General features: G+C 37.0%; 1 protein-coding gene across 6 annotated transcripts in view; it reads left to right on the forward strand.

Annotated features, from left to right (window-relative positions):
• Nucleotides 1-17,351, forward strand: part of LOC112047355 (annexin B9) — a 24,648-nt gene continuing 7,297 nt past the window's right edge. For all 6 annotated transcript variants that reach the window (XR_002886942.2, XR_002886943.2, XM_024084451.2 and 3 more), the window contains exons 1-5: nt 1-122; nt 362-399; nt 2,793-2,969; nt 11,724-11,928; nt 16,074-16,303. Coding sequence is in view for 4 of the 6 variants with exons in the window: in XM_024084451.2 (XP_023940219.1) it covers nt 370-399; nt 2,793-2,969; nt 11,724-11,928; nt 16,074-16,303 (642 nt within the window). In the remaining 2 variants the exon portion in view is untranslated. The remainder of the gene's footprint in view (nt 123-361; nt 400-2,792; nt 2,970-11,723; nt 11,929-16,073; nt 16,304-17,351) is intronic.

Here is a 17,351-nt window from a genome sequence, read left to right on the forward strand (position 1 = left end):
AACAAAAACGCCACGAATCCGGCCGGCCTCACCGAGCGCGTTCGTCGTCACTCATTCGTGTTTATTTCGGAATTCGCACCGTACGGCTTTGGGTGTGTCTGTGTCGCAGGAATAAAATAAAAGTACGTATTTTCATTCAATTTTCCACACATAAATCGTAATAACAAACAACACACGTAGTGATTATTAAAAGTATTTGAAGTTATTTTTCGTATTATCACGTGAATTCACCTTTACGTGTCGGCATCTGTGTTTGGATGCAAAAAGCCGGTTCGCGTGATATCAGTTTATTTTTAGTTCCATTTTGGGCGTTCCAGTGATTGATTTGCATGTTATTATATACTTTTATATTTTGTTGTAGGCATCACCATGAGCGGACAGCAGTATTACCCCTACAAGGTGAGTTTTCCTCCTACTTGTGTATAGCTATGTGCACCTAGTTGTATCGATTCTCGCGAGATGATGTCATCTTTTCCGGGCAAGGTTAACATTGCTATAGCGGCCGAGTTTTCAGATGTCGGTAATGCATGTGGCAGGTATAATTTAATGGGACATTTTGATATTGCATTAATTAACCTTTTTTACCCCTTTTGCCTACGATGCCGACAGTACGTACATAGGTTGTACGAAGAAAGTGTATAGGTAAATTAAAGGTTAGGTATACCTACCTACATAATAAGATTTTGGGCTGAGAATTGAGATGAGAGAATGTTTGTACAAATCAATGTCGCTACTTATCTCTAAAACTATTTGTCCGATTTTGATGCGGTTTACGGCGATAGGTTCAGATTTGATTCGTGCATGGTCCTAGGTAGGTGTTATGGTAATAACACACCAGTAAAAATTTGTTTGTGCAAAACCAAAACTACTGGTAGGTAGTCCGATTCCAATCTGTATAGGTAGGTACCTACTTAACTAATTCAGAATTCTGTATACCTATCTACTTAAAATGTCTAATAAGAATTTTAAGTAAGAATCTAATTCGACAGGATATTTTTAGACTAGGTAGGTAGGTACGTAGGTACCTACCTAAACAAGTAATACAACGTTCCAATTTCAAACGTTCAAACCTAAAAAAAATAAAAATCTTTCTAAGTAGGTACCTACGAATACCTAGCTACTTGGGTTTGATGTTTGTCTAAATAATATAAAATTTTAAATTCTAAAATTTTGAAACACCCCCTAATGTCATGAAATTATTGATTACACTCTCGATCAAGTCGTCAATATTCTCTTTCAGTGCGCTTTCATTTGAGACCCCACTTGAGTATATTTGCAAACATTCAGTTTTCTTCCCCACTTTCGCCCTCCACAACTTTTAAACGGCTTAACCGATTTTCATTAATTTTTTTCATACAAAATACAAAAAAAAACCGAATTGAAATCGCTTCATCCGTTCGGTGGTTATGGTGCCACAGACAGACAGACACGTCAAACTTATAACACCCCTCTTTTTGGGTCGGGGGTTAAAAAATGTAATAAAAAATAAGTAGGTACCTACCAGCGGCGAAGAGTACGGAAGCCGATTCCCGTCGGGTTACCTTTAAAAATCCATGCATATTCATTGTTGTACTGTATCAAGACATAGGTATGTGAACCCGGAGTTTGTATCACGCTATATGAATTTCCTTTTCTTTGGAACGGATACCTTCATCTAAATTCCATCCTTCGCCACTGGTACCTACTGCATAATGTTTTCTGTGTTTATTCTATTACCAATTATGTATATTGTGCTATTACCTACCTACCTATAATAGATAAGTAGTGACAGTTTTCCATTTTTACCGGCCCGTGCCACGCAAGGGCCTCACCTATTCCAGTCAGTACGTAAAAACTACTAATATATTAAGGTAGGTAGGTAGTTACTGGAATATGGAAGCGATTCGGCGGAATTCAACATTCACTTCACTGCTTTCTAAAGCGTTGCGTTTGTTTGAAGCGAGCATTTTATTAGTTCAACTTTCAACTATTTTAGGAACGGATAAGTTTTCTTATTCTTTTCGGATCTAATCAGTCTATTTTAATCCACTACGCGGTTGGGCCTCTAGATTCTTATAAGAACATCCTATTTCCTATATACACTACTATAGTCTGGCACGTTCGTTGATAACACTCCCATGATATGCGGGCGACAGGGGGAAAGACTGCGTGTGTGTGAAATCAGTCGTGGGTTTTTCATTCATCACTACACGCCCCATGCGGTACATCGGGAGTGCTACGAACGCAGTTGCCAAGTTATAGCTGACGTCGCGCGGTTTCACCTGGTGGTGGTTACCGTTTCCGTAGGATTAAGGGGATAATATATGTATAGCCTTCCTCGATAAATGGGATATCCAACACTGAAAGCATTTTTCAAATCGGACCAGTAGCTCCTGAGATTAGCGCGTTCTCACTAGCGAAAATCTTCAGCTTTATAATATTAATATACAGGGTGGCTTGGCCCTGTACTGGGCCGAAGAACCGATAGACATTTGTTATTGGATATAAGCTTTCTGTAAGACTATGCTAGCCACTCACCATCCAATAAGTCCACGTGCCGGCAGCGCTAATGACAGGGCATTCGATAAAACTGATCTGTTTGATCATGCATGACCAACACTATAGATAGATAGATAGATATACTTTATTTGCACACCACAAAGACAAATGCAAGTGAAATAAAAACAAATTAGGAAGAGATCAGCATACAAAAAGGCGGCCTTATCGCTAAGTAGCGATTTCTTCCAGGCAACCTTCGGTTTAGGAACACTATCAATTTTATCTCACTGCATATTTTACCTGTATGTCAACAGTGCACCCCGACGGTTTACCCCGCGGAACCCTTCGACCCGGTGGCCGACGCGGAGACCCTCCGCAAGGCTATGAAAGGCTTCGGCACCGATGAGAAGGCAATCATCGACGTCCTCTGCCGCCGCGGCATCGTTCAGCGTCTGGAGATCGCTGAAACCTTCAAGACCAACTTTGGCAAGGTAAGTTACACGCACATTTTTGATTATTTTTTGAATTTTCGACGTTAATTATCTTAACTACGAATATTTTGTTGTTAATTAACTGAAGTAAGGAGTAACGCATACACCTACCTACGGTACGGTTTTCTTAAATAGAGACAGCGTTTATCTGTAAACGTTATGCTAGCCCCTCACCATCCAATAGTCCAAGTGCCTGCATCGCTAACAACAAGATATTGAGTGCTGGAAAACACGATCAGTTTTGTCGGATATCCTGCCGTTAGCGCTGCAGGCACTTGGACCTATTTAATGGTGAGTAGCTAGCATTAGGTATATTATTTAGTAGGTTCGAGTACCTATTCCTTTTAAATTCTTTGTAAGCTATCGTTAAGATCATAAATGTGAATGAATCCTTGTTTCTGTAGGTACCTAGTTACTAAGATGCTTTTCGAGCCGGTGAAGTCAGCCATTGACGGTCAATTATTCTCACGTTTCTGCAGCGCAAACAGCAGCGAAGACGTTTCATAAGTCGAGCCGTCATGCAAGCAGCGACCAATACACGATTAGTTTTAGTCGTGGGTGCTGCAGAAACGTGAGAATAATTGCTCGTCAATAGCGTGCATTCGGAAGCTTTGTCTGGTATTTTATACTCGTTAGGGTCAATTCCTCCCTTGTATATAAAAATGTATTTAAAACTCGTTTTTGAACAGTTACGACAAATATGCATGTCTTTGTGTATACTTACCCAATGTATCTTCTTCTGCCAATTTTTTTTTGAAAGATTTAATAAATATTTTTTACAATGACCTTGCAGCTCATTGCAATAACCCGTCTGTTAGGTACGGCTGATAAACTATCAAAGCATTGGAGTTACCTCATTAGTAATTCAAAAATAAATTCAACATAGTAAATCGTTATCTTTAATACCTATAGGTATCAAATGATTCTGTGCTATAGCACTACAAAAGTGAGGGTATAAATCGCTACTAATTTCACACAATAATCATTATAATAATTAACCTGATCTTATACCTAGTTGGTAATGAAAATAATTTCGATTAATAAGCTTAGAACAATTAGATATAATATTTTTAACCAAACAATACCTACATAATTTCATATAAATAAGTTATGAAATGATATGCGTTTTCTACCTTCATTTCTATTTTTTTTGTTGGTAAACAGTACTCATTGAGTAGGGCTGTAGTATACCTATACAAAATAGTATTTGTATGCATTTAAGGTGTAGTTACTTATTATTCAGGATTTTCAAAATAAGACACAACTTTTTGTTTCACTTATCTCTCTACAAGCGTGGAAGAAGGACAACTTTAAGTGTGTGTTCAAGATGTGTAAAAATTATACATATATACATAAATATGTACCTACTGTATATATGAACTATAAATATGTATAAGTTAAAGAATTCCTATTTCTGCTAATCCGAAGCCTGATCGCTTTTGATTGTGTTAAGAAGACAGTTCACTCATTCGCTGTGAAAATCGCTTTAAAAATCTCAGTACATCCTTAGGAACATGTGAAATCCTTGCTTCTTTTTGCCTCATAAACACAAACAAGTGTAAAACACAAGCAAGTGTAAATGTGTTCAGTTCAGATGCCAACTACCTAAGTGCCTAAGTTAAAGAATTCCTATTTCTGCTAATCCATATAGCCAGCATAGCCTGACAGCTTTTGATTGTTATTGACTATAGTTCACTGCTGCATAAATCGCTTTACTACAAAAAATCATACGGCATAAGCCCACTGGTATGCCTGGAATGCTATACGTAATAAGTGTCGCGACGTGTCAACGAACTGACAGACCTACTTAACCTAAAGTGCGTAAACTTAGTAAATGTCTACAAGCCTGCAGTGCGGTGGACATTTGATACTTTCAAAGGTACCTTTACAAATGTCAATGCCCACAACTTTCGCGGAAATGAGGGTTAACAGAACACTTACTTCAAGCCATAGTAAAACGAGACATCAAGCCCTTTTATGTTATTAATCTATCTACCCTACCGTATATCGCATAACACTAATTTATTCGGCTAAATATACGTAATAAGTGTCGCGATGCCGATGTGTCACGAAATAACAGACCTACTTAACCTAAGTGCGTAAACTTAGTAAATGTCTACAAGCCTGCAGTGCAGTGGAAATTTGATACTTTCAAAGGTACCTTTACAAATGCCAATGTCCACAACTTTCGCGGAAATGAGGGTTAACAGAACACATAGTAAAAGGAGACATCAAACCCTAATATGTTATTACCCTATCTACCCTACCGTATATCGCATAACACTAATTTATTCGGCTAAAGCATTGATTTCCAAAGTGGTCTAGATAGTCCCCCACGGGTCCATGGGAGACGGGGATCTACGTTGGCGTGACTGAAATCTGATTTAATAGTAGTTTCATACAAAATTGATTGGTTGTTTGTGGTGTGACTAAATGTAAAAAAAGATGGATGGAATTACTTTTTTGACATCCATTCACAGCACAATTAATTAATTAACCAATCTACTGTCAATTTCTTTTTCGAAAATTTTTAATTCGTGGTTCGTGGAACTGCAACTGGTTAGATTTCATTTTTACATTTTTGCGAGTTTTGGGAAAATATTAAAATATTGAAAAGCTAAATATTGAAAGTGGTCTATGAGATAAGAAGTTTGGGAACCTCTGGGGTAAAGTATCATTTATTTCAGTTATTTATTTTATTATCGTACTCTACTCTTATGAAGTTTAATATATCGGCCTAAATCTTGCAGTATTCATCTATACTTCTTTGAGGCAATATTCTTTAGCACAATGTGAAGTCTACTTGATGAATCACTTCCAGTTCACTTCGTCCAACAGTCAAATTATGAATAATGGTTCCATCACACAATGTGATCAAGTTGTGTTGAATAATGTATGATGTTACTATGATATGATATGATAATAATTCTCCTAAAAAGTCTGGTTTTTTAACCGACTTCCAAAAAGGAGGAGGTTCTACGTTCGGCTGTATGTATGTTTTTTCATATTCATTGATTAAGCTTAATGTTTGGTGCACAGAATTTAACATTTTAATTAACTCGAATACGTATCTAAATGCAGAATTTGATACCGTATAAAAATAAAGAGTAGCAACATCGATTTAGTCTAAGAGTAGCATAATAAAATAAAAAAAATATATAGCCTAAACCTCCTCCGTTTTATATTAGGCTAGTACTTGGCTAGTACTCGTAATAGACAAGAATTAAAAAAACAAAATTACTTTAGCCCCTAGAGGCTGAAATGTTTGTTTAGCCCCGCTGTGGAGTGGTAATATGACAGTGTTTTTGAGCAAGAGTAGTGAAAAGCAGTGTGTAACACGTGGGGCTAAACCCATTATAAACTCGGTTTCTATTTAGGCGGCCCTCGCCTTACGTCTCGGGCCCTAAAAATACCTCGTATATAATGGGTCTTTTTAGCTCCGTGTATAACAATCTACTATTACATATACTTATTCGATGGTAGGTGGTCGATGGTAGGAGGTAGATGGTTGGGTCGAATTGAGAAACCTCTTTTTATTGAAGTCGGTTGATAACTTTTCGCCCTTCCAGTCTAAATCAATAACAAGTGAGTCAGCTGTAGGTACGATAATAGGTAAATAAGTATGAGTTTTGTTCATTGAAGGTTACTATGGATTGCACTGAATCATAACTAATTAACCCGTGAAGTTCATAATTAAAACCTCAAGCCCCATTCGCACGAGAGTTTTTTTGACGTCCGTTAAAAAGCGTTAAAATATAGTCGTCGTCATCAACCCATATTCGGCTCACTGCTGAGCTCGAGTCTCCTCTCAGAATGAGAGGGATTAGGTCTTAGTCCACCACGCTGGCCCAATGCGGATTGGCAGACTTCACACACGCAGAGAATTAAGAAAATTCTTTGGTATGCAGGTTTCCTCACGATGTTTTCCTTCACCGTTTGAGACACGTGATAGTTAATTTCTTTAAATGCTCACAACTGAAAAGTTAGAGGTGCATGCCCGGGACCGGATTCGAACCCACACCCTCCGGAATCGGAGGCAGAAGTCATATCCACTGGGCTATCACGGCTTCGGATAAAATATAGTATGAAGTTAAATTAAAGTCTATTTGCAATGTCAAAAATTGAAAATGCAACACTGCTCGAAAAAAATACGTTGTGTTTTAAAAACGCTGTCGTGTAAACATATACTTGGTAATGCATTTGTTGTATCTGAACGCTTTTTTAACGTCCTTTTAAAAAACTCTCGTGCGAATGAGGGCTTAGAAGAGGTAACGACTTCATGAAATAATCTTAAAACCTGACTGTTAACACCGATTGACTATGAAGGATTACTAAACTTGGGTTAGGTTAGTACAAAGTAATTCAATGAGGTTTAGTATTTAGTAATATTATGTATTTAGTTCAAAATGACGTACCTATGATGTGATTGGTCTTCATGTATTTCTATACTAATATTATAAACATTTAGTTATATTTTGTGGTACCTATTGTAGGGAAATCTCTGGATCTACTAAACCGATTTTGAAAATTCGTTTACCATAAGAAACTTAGAAAACCACGTTATTTTTGAGCGTCGTAGACTATATTTTATACTCGTATTCTCACGAGAACGAGAACTACACGGGTGGGCGTCTTTGGGCGGCGAAGGCGGGCTAGTAATAAAGTATACTTGGCTAACGCTTTATCGCGCGTCTATGAATTCCACTGTCAATTATATACCTAATATGTATATTTACTTGGTTAAAAATATAGTCGTAGGTAGGTATGTTTGCTGTGAATTGTGATTTGGTTGGGCAGGTCTTCGTTTATACCTCATAAGCATAAATTACACGTAAAAAATTTCTCACATTGTCCTCACCCGTACATTATCTTATCTTTGTTTACTTTAGGTACTTGTTTCTCATATCGCGAAACACAATTTCTGCACGCGTAGATATAACGAGAATACATATTCTCTTGAAATACTTGCTTAGTAGGGGTTTTTAAAACACAATTATGGAGGTTGGAGTTGGGGTTACCGTTTCTTTATGAAAAACTATCGGTCGGAATGCATTAAGTAAATAGGAGGCGCTGCGGTAGCACAAATGTATATTTTATCATTTCTACCCTCCTTATTTCTAAATATTCGAATACTGATTATTTTACTTTCCCTATAGAATACAGTGATACCTAAATCCATAATTCCTATTCTGAAAGCCTAGTGGTCGTAATTTGGACAATAATTTTTCTGTTTACATACAGAACGCTGGTAACTAAATGACTACAGTTTTCCTTATTTTTACGCTCTATAAATAGAAATTAGTTTTTGAATCATAGATTAAATTATAGGAATTACCTACTGTACAAAGATGACGTGTATAGTTTAATGTTCAATCGATTTGTTTTATTAATAGGTCAACTTGACGCTAGTCAAAGAATAACTAAATACGATAGTTGACGGATCATTTACGTAATTTGGACTATAATTTTCTCGTTTACATACAGAACGTTATTAACTAAATCTCTACAGTTTTCCTTATTTTTACGCTCTATAAATAGAATTTAATTTTTGAATCATAAATTATATTATAGGAGTTACCTACTACACAAAGATAACGTGTATAGTTTAATGTTTAATCGATGCATTTTATTAATAGCTCAACTTGGCACAAGTCAAAGAATAATAAATACGATAGACGTTTGATTATTTACCTATAATATAAGAAGATCATTTTGTCATAAGGGATATTATGTACCTTCTATATATGGAGTAGGCAAGCATGATTTACCTTAGGTATGACGACAAAGTTTATTTTTAGCGATTCAATAGGTTTTAAATCACTTTGCACACATGCTGTTAGGTTTGCCTTCGCGCAACTTCTTAGAACTTAGCACACATGCTGTTAGGTTTGTCTTCGCGCAACTTCTTAGAATTTCTAAATATAGGTTATCATTGGAACTGACTAACTTTAGAAGGACTACGCCTACTGGAAAACTTACTTATTAATGAGCTTGTCGGAAACGAGTTGACATCATAAGCGGATTGAAAGAGCAAAACACTATAATTGAATGACAGTCTGTCAGGTCTAACAATTCCCACCAAGAATGTTATCAATGAACTCAAATGGCAGAGAATAATCTTGAGCGAAATCCCGGACTTGTGATCGAAGGATGAAGGGTTAAAGACGTCGTTTAAAAACTAGTTAACACTCCCCGCCTATCCCAAAATAATCCATGTAGATTACCAGTAATAATAATCTATAACATCCTAAGCGTCATTACGTATAATGATGCTTAGTTGATGTGGTACTTGTCAGGTTGTATATACAAACATTGTTTGCAAATAAGTTTAAATGTTAGAAATGTTATCAAAATAATTAGGAATAACGTTGTTAAATTATGAATAATCTAACACGCTCTTCTTCGTGCGGACTTTTAAGTAGCGAGGGCTCCAGAATTAGCAACCTCCTCGCAATATAATACTGATTCTGTATTCGACCCTTTATATAAGCCAAGCGAAAGCTTCGTTAAGCGAAGCTTTTCACTATAAGATAGACTTAAATGACTATCGGAACAACAGTGGTTGACTCAACTTTTTATTATTAGACATTAAATTTTATACATCTAGTAAAAGATAGTTATAAACTATAAAAAAGTAGTAAAGTAATTATGCCTGTGTCGAGCGATATCTTCCTTCAGCGTTAATTAAAAAATCATTGACACGTAATTTAATGAGATTTTGCATAATATTGCAAACCATAGGGTAATTAGACCCGAAATAGTCAATTCGGAATTTGGTTTGGCATTTTCCCATTTGATTTAAATATTTAAATTTCCTAATTCCTAATAACATCCGTTTCTTATCCTGTACATTTCATTCCCGACATGTTTTTACATTCATCTTTTACAAACCATATTCGGCTCACTGTTGAGTACGAGTCTCTCTATTAGAACTAGAGGGGTTAGGCTAATAGTCCACCACGCTGGCCTAATGCTGATTGGCAGACTTCACTTTAAAAAAATTCTCAGGTATGCAAGTGATATATCATTTCTTAAAATTCATATAACTGCAAAGATGGAGGTGCATGCCCTGGACTGGATTCGAACCTACGCCCTCCGAATCGAAGGCAGATCCACTAGGCTATCACGGCTCTGTTTTTACATTGCAATTGTTAATATTATAATTGACTCGTATCTGTATTGTAGGTATGAGACACTCATTGTAAAGCTATTTGTTGACGACGTCATGTGACATTGAATTGAACATTATTCATAACTGCGTCTTCAACGATTTGTTGATCTCTTGTTAACCAATATCTTACTTGTAAGCTAGTTATATAGCAACGTGTAGTTCTAGTTCCCTTGAGATTACGGGGACGAAATATAGGCTATGACACGCGCAAATAACGTGGCTTTCTATCAGTAAAAGAATATTAAAAATCGGTTCGGTAGGGGTAATGGATACCCCCTACAACCTCTCAAACTTTACCTCTTTATAATATTAGTATAGATGAAAAGTATTGTCGACAAATATAGGCGAAATTGAAATTTCTTTCGCGATAACTTTCGATTAGACTAAGTACTTTTTTATAAAGTCAAAGTCAAAAATCATTTATTTTAAATAGGCATAGTTTACAAGCTGATTCGAAACTTCAGGTAACAATATTAAACTTAAGACAATGGTGATAATAATTATTTGAAAACTTAACTTATATAAGGAATAAGCTCGCGCTTGACCACGTTCTCCCCTGATGGTAAGTGTAGAGGTGGCCTAAGGTGTAACGCGCTTATCTAGAAGATGCCTATTCACTTGTATTTTAAAGATGCCCAGGTTGTAAGAATTAGGAAACACTGACTACGGGAGGGAGTTCCATACCCTAGCCATGCGTATAAGAAACGAAGAAGCAAAACGCTTCGTACGTTAAGGTCTATAGCTGGCCTATTCACTAATTTGGTCTTTATTATCAACTTATTAAAATGAACATCAAGTCAATTGACAAAATGTCATCTACATACTTAAGATATATCCACCAGGCACTGGATGTCATTTGTTACATAGAATATCAATTTCGTACATGTCAACTTGCTTATGTTAAAGATAGTCACTTAGCCTGGCTAAAGTCAGCCATTGACGGTCAATTATTCTCACGTTTCTGCAGCGCAAACGGCAGCGAAGACGTTTCATAAGTCGAGCCGTCATGCACGCAGTGACCAATATAGATTAGTTATAGTCGTGGGTGCTGCAGACACGTGAGAATAAATTGATCGTCAGTGGCGTGCATAAGGCTACATTTGTCTATTTCTATTCACGATATAAACGTCGTTCACCCATGCTACTGGTATGCTATATGCTGTTGCTATAAAAATTGGTTGCCTGTAAAGTCGGTATACGGGCGAAAGTTTTACGTGACAACGACTGAGTGGTAAAATAATTTTAATGTGAATATTCATAATTTGAACCGGTATGCCTATCTCTCTCACTCTCTCTCTCTCTCTCTCTCGCTCTGTCTCTCTCGCTCTTAGGCGGGCTAACTGTGCTCGAGTGGAAGGGACGCGTGCCTTTCACTTTTTATGTTTGTCTCTCTCGCTCTTAGGCGGGCTAACCATGCCCGAGTGGAAGGGACGCGTGCCTCTCACTCGCTCTCATTGTGAGCGCATAACGTGAGCGGAGCGTAACGCAGATTCTTGAAGTGTCACCCGGCAAACCAATTTATAAGACGTTGTCACGTCAAAATTCCATTATTTCTTAAAACAATCTGTTGTTTCTCCTACCAGGACCTCATAAGCGAACTGAAGAGCGAACTCAGCGGTAACCTCGAGAATGTCATAGTAGCTCTAATGACCCCCCTACCTCACTTCTACGCCAAGGAGTTGCATGACGCAGTCGCCGGGCTCGGCACTGATGAAGAAGCCATCATAGAGATTCTGTGCACCCTCTCCAACTACGGCATCCGCACCATTTCTGCTTTCTACGAGCAACGTGAGTACTTACTTATGTGTTTTTTAAGCTTGCTTTGTGATTATAATTGTGCTTTCTAAGCTTGGCTTGGAAGCAGGTCCATACGGCGAACGGAGCAGTCGCTCCAAAATCCTATAAAGCTCCTAAATGATAGTCAACCGTAGACGGTACTGCGCCTGATATTAAATTGGACCCAGCGTATGGTCAAGATCTTCGCGTTCCATTCTTACTTTACACTCATAATTTTGGTATAGGTATCTGCATATTATTAGGCACAAACAGGAGAGACGCCATAGTTGTATCTCGCTCCATTTTAAAATTTACTTCGGGCCGGCGCGGCTTGGGAGAGCCCAGTCCCAAACTATGGAATTTTCGTAACTTTAATTTTAACTTTTCGACTATACTTACCACTTATTTTGACATAACTTGACGTTTCAAAAGTTGTTGTAAACTAAGCTTATTGACACTGAATTTTGTGTTTTGAATTTTAAGGAATATTAGCAAACGCCCGCGAATTCGCTCGTATCAAACAACATACTCGTACATTCGCATTCTGCAATTATAACATTACTAGCAGACGCCCGCGACTTCGTCCGCGTGAAACCCTACCCCTACCTAACCTATCCTACCTTAAACCACCTCCCACCTACCTCTATCCTGGTGAAGACACAAGAGGATGAGACACGATAAGATAAAGTGGGTACTTATATATACACACACATAACCTGAACGATCTTGATGTGCGAAAAAAATAAAAAGATTGAAAAATTTTGTTTCAAAGAGTAGATACACTTCCAGATAATGCATATTTGAAGTCGGTGCAATGTTTTTTTGTTAAAAAGATTTTATGTATAGTCTGTTAATTTACCTACCCTAGTTACAAATCCTATCCACGCCACATACATTATTTGCAGTTATTTGCATAAATACTTACCTATTAGTTCTTATTGTAATCTGGTTTACCTACTTTATTATTACAGAATAAACAAGTCTGCAATAACAAGGTCATTCGAATATTTAGCTTTTCGAGAGTATTGACGATAGACAATGTGCATGCGTTGTTTAAAAACTGTATTTTTGCAATGTATCGTAGGTAGATCGGACTATTGTAGGTATTTATACATTATCAGCCAATGGACGTCCACTGCTGGACTTAGGCCTCTTGCATGGACTTCCAAACAAAAGGTTCTCGAGCCGCCAGAATCCAGCGGCTCCCTGCAATCCGCTTGATGTCTTCGGTCTACCTAGTGAAGGGTCGATCAACTCTGCGCTTTCCGGTGCGGGTTCGTTATTCCAGCACCTCAACGTCCATCGGCTCTTCGAATTACGTGACCCGTCCTTTGCCACTTTAGCTTCGCGACTCGTTGAGCTATGTCAGTGATTTAGCGGATTTAAATTTAGTTCATCTGCGGATCTCCTCATTTTTGACCCGATCACGCAGAGATACTCCGGGAATAGCTTGTTCCATTGCTCGCTGATTTATTTGCTAAAGCGTTAGCTACTATTAGCTACTATAGCTATAATTTAAAAATACATATCAGTATGTATTAGCGATCGTCGTAGAGAAAGGAATTGGTTGATAAGACACCCTTCGAAATTAGCTCGATAGTCTTCAACGCTGTCGTCGCTAAAGTTGATTAAAGTAAAGCTATTGCTAAGAGTTGCAGAAATGAACGGTATGTAGTATGATTTGAATACGCAAATCATTAGAACATCCTACGTGATTCGGCTCGGTTGGCAACCCTAGTTTGTATAACGACTTGGCCTTGATGGTTGAATGGTCTCATTGCGCAAAAAAGTTAAACGAAACAGACATTACTAGAGAAGCTTCTAACAATATCTAAAATAAAATTTTTACGGTTTTAGTTTTAAGTGTATCGAGAGCACCTATCTATCTATTAAAGGTATTTATTATGTCAACCACTGACGATCAAGTAAACTAAAATAAAATAACTGATCGTGTATTGGTTGCGATCGGCATGACATGCAAATCACGACCAACACACGATCAGTTTAAAATTGGACGTCAAACCGTTAGCGCTGCAGGCATGTGAGTTTATTTGATCGTCGGTGGCTAGCATTACGCACAATGCAAGTAGATAATATTGTATCGAATACTAGCCGACATTTCTTCTTTAACACATTTTTTGCAACAAATATATTTGGGGGTAGGGTAGGGGTAAGGTAGGAGTAGGGTAGGGATAGGGAAGAAATGCACATAAGTCAAAGCGAAGCTTGACCGGGTCCGTTAGTAATAGTATAGATCTCAGGATACAGAAGATATAGATGTAGGTAACAATGTACATGTATAGAAAACACGATCGCATGACCTATTACATGCACCTTCTAAAAGCATAATGGCTTATCGATCTCCACAGTGTACCTACCTACCTATTGAGAATATTACAATATTCGTTACAGAAATATTTGTTTTGTGTATTCTGATAGTACCGTGTCGTGTAAAAAAGTTTTTTTTTTTAATTCCATGACAAGTGGTAAACTAGCCACCGCGGCTGATGTCTATCATCAGATCAAATCTTGAGTTAATTTAGAAAATTTTAAGGTTTTTAACTAGGGCAGGGTAGGCTATGCACTTTAAGTAATTGGAAAATTCCTTGTCCTTGATGTATTTTATGGTCCAACATAGGTTTGTATTGAGTTCTTAGCGTAAGTAGTGCATTTTTGCATTTATGAAGTGCACGCCACTGAGTACGAGTATAGTACCTACCTATATCGGTCTGAAGAGGTAAAGTTTGTGCTATTTTGGGGGTAATCTCTGGATCTACTGGACCGATTATGAAAATACTTTTACCACTAGAAAGCCACGTTGTGAGTGTCATAGGCTATATTTTATCTCCATAGACAACGATTTTATACTATAAGATATGTTACGTGTCTACAAATCACCGCAAAGAGTGGCATTTTACCTACTTCACTGAACGCACACAACAGTTTTGTGCTTACTTACATTATATATTTATATATGTGTATGCAACTAAATGTAATTAAGACATTCAGCCACTTTTATTCGACTCAGTTTCGACGCGCTAGTGACAAATCTAATAGTACCTATGAAATCTTTTTTTTTTTAATTTTTTGCTTGTATTCTCACTGGAACGGGAACTACACGGGCGAAACCGCTGGGCGTAGTCTAATTTGATAATATTTAATTTAAGAACCTACGTGAGGCATTCTGTCTCATAGATCAAGTCTTAGTTTATGCCGATATACTCAGACATTGGTACTAATGTATTTTGTATGAATCGACACCGGCCATGAGTTATTAGGTCACGTTTTAATGCAACTACGTCATACTCCATTAGTATTCATGGTTTGTGAATGCAGCATTCGTTGAAACACGAATCATAATGAAAATTATAGGAGAAAAATTAATTTGGCTAAAAATAGCGTAATTCCAGCACATTTGGGTTCGATTCCCACAACTGGAAAATATTTGTGTGATGAGCATGAGTGTTTTTCAGTGTCTGTGTGTATTTATACATTATATAAGTATTTATATGTAGTATATAATTGTATATTAATATTATAATATCAACTATCTTAGCACCCATAACACAAGCTACTCTGTATGCTTACTTTGGGGCTAGATAGTGATGCGTATTGTTTAAGTATATTTATTTATTATTATTATTATTATTATTATATTTTTACTAGATTTGAGCGGTTAGATATTTTGATATCGATGGATTTTCGCTACAAAAGGAAAGAAAAAAATTAATAGATTTTGTGAGTTGTGTGTGTAATCCTACTTACATTATAAACGCAAAAGTTTGTTTGAATGTTTGTTACTCTTTAACGCCGCGATTTGACTGAAATTTGGAATTTACTCAGGATTACTTTTTATCCCGAAAAATTGCAAAACTATTTTTAACCATTTTCCCACAGAACAGAAGCGGTGTAATGCATTTTATAATGTGGTTTGTCGTTCATAAAATGTACGCCATTGACGATCAATTATTCTCACGTTTCTGCAGCACCCACGATTATAACTGATCGTGTATTGGTCACTGCGTGCATAACGGCTCGACTTATGAAACGTCTTCGCTGCCGTTTGTGCTGCAGAACCGTGAGAATAATTGACCGTCAATGGCTGACTTTAGAGTTTAAACAATACATTAACAGTAGATATTATTTTTTTGCTCTAGTATACGGCAAGAGTCTGGAATCAGATCTCAAAGGTGACACATCGGGTCACTTCAAACGTCTCTGCGTATCGCTATGTATGGCCAATCGCGATGAGAATGCTGGCGTCGACGAAGGTGCTGCCAAAGCTGATGCAGAAGCTTTAGCGCAGGCTGGAGAAGGCCAATGGGGCACCGAAGAATCCGTCTTCAATTCCATCCTTATCACACGCTCTTATCAACAGCTAAGACAGGTGAGCAAGAGATACTTTCATTATAGTTTATGATCTAAGATCTAATGAGAGATATATACCCTCATCTGTTATTTATTAGTGACTAGCTGACGGTTCCCGTTCCCGTAGAAATACGGGGATAATGGCCTATAGCCTTCCTTTATAAATAGGTTATCTAACACTGAAAGAATTTTTCAAATCGGACCAGTAGTTCCTGAGATTAGCAAACAAGCAAACAAACCCACTCTTTAGCTTTATAATATTAGTAAAGATAAATAATATAGAATATTCACAGTGACACAATGAAAATAGGTTGCCTAGTTAAATTGCGGCCAGTTCCATTTTTCATACAAAATCTAAGAAACCATGACCCATATTAAAGCAACCTAATACAGTTAAATTAAGCATAAAATAAGCATTCATTGGACATATTAGACGACGAAGTAAATAATGAGGGTATAGTGTAAATAATATGAGTCAACTGTTTATATCTGGCAACCCCACAGATCCAATGTGAAAGCAGGCAACCGTTACTTTTTCAATTTTCGGGATATTCTATTAACGGTTTTTTTTAATTAAATCATTAAATACTCTTCAACCACAATTTAACTAGGCAACCTATGTGCAATGTGTCGATGTGAACATTTTTTCATTATTACTTATTTTTATATCATTTATTTCTCATTCGAAATAAATAACAGATGAGGGTATATATTTGTTATGCCGGATCTCGTACTATTAGGAATCGAATCAGAAACTACCTTCAGGAAAACGAGTCCATTTTATCTTGTCAATGTAAAACCCGATTTCCGCCCCCCGAGAAAAATATTGATTAAGCTTTTTAGGTAATTTAATATTATTTGTATATGTGGACGGAACCTAAATGTAAAATGTAATGATTAAAACCTTGAACAACTTTTTAACGAGTGTCGATTAATCGATATGGCTACCACACTAATGTATGAGAATTACACTTGTTTAGCTTCAATATTTTAAACATACATACGAGTAGGTATTACTAACCAATTGCACAGAAAAATTTTCATATATTATGTGCCTAGTAATTAGG

Source organism: Bicyclus anynana, chromosome 22, assembly GCF_947172395.1.
Source record: "Bicyclus anynana chromosome 22, ilBicAnyn1.1, whole genome shotgun sequence".
Taxonomy (NCBI): Eukaryota; Metazoa; Arthropoda; class Insecta; order Lepidoptera; family Nymphalidae; genus Bicyclus; species Bicyclus anynana.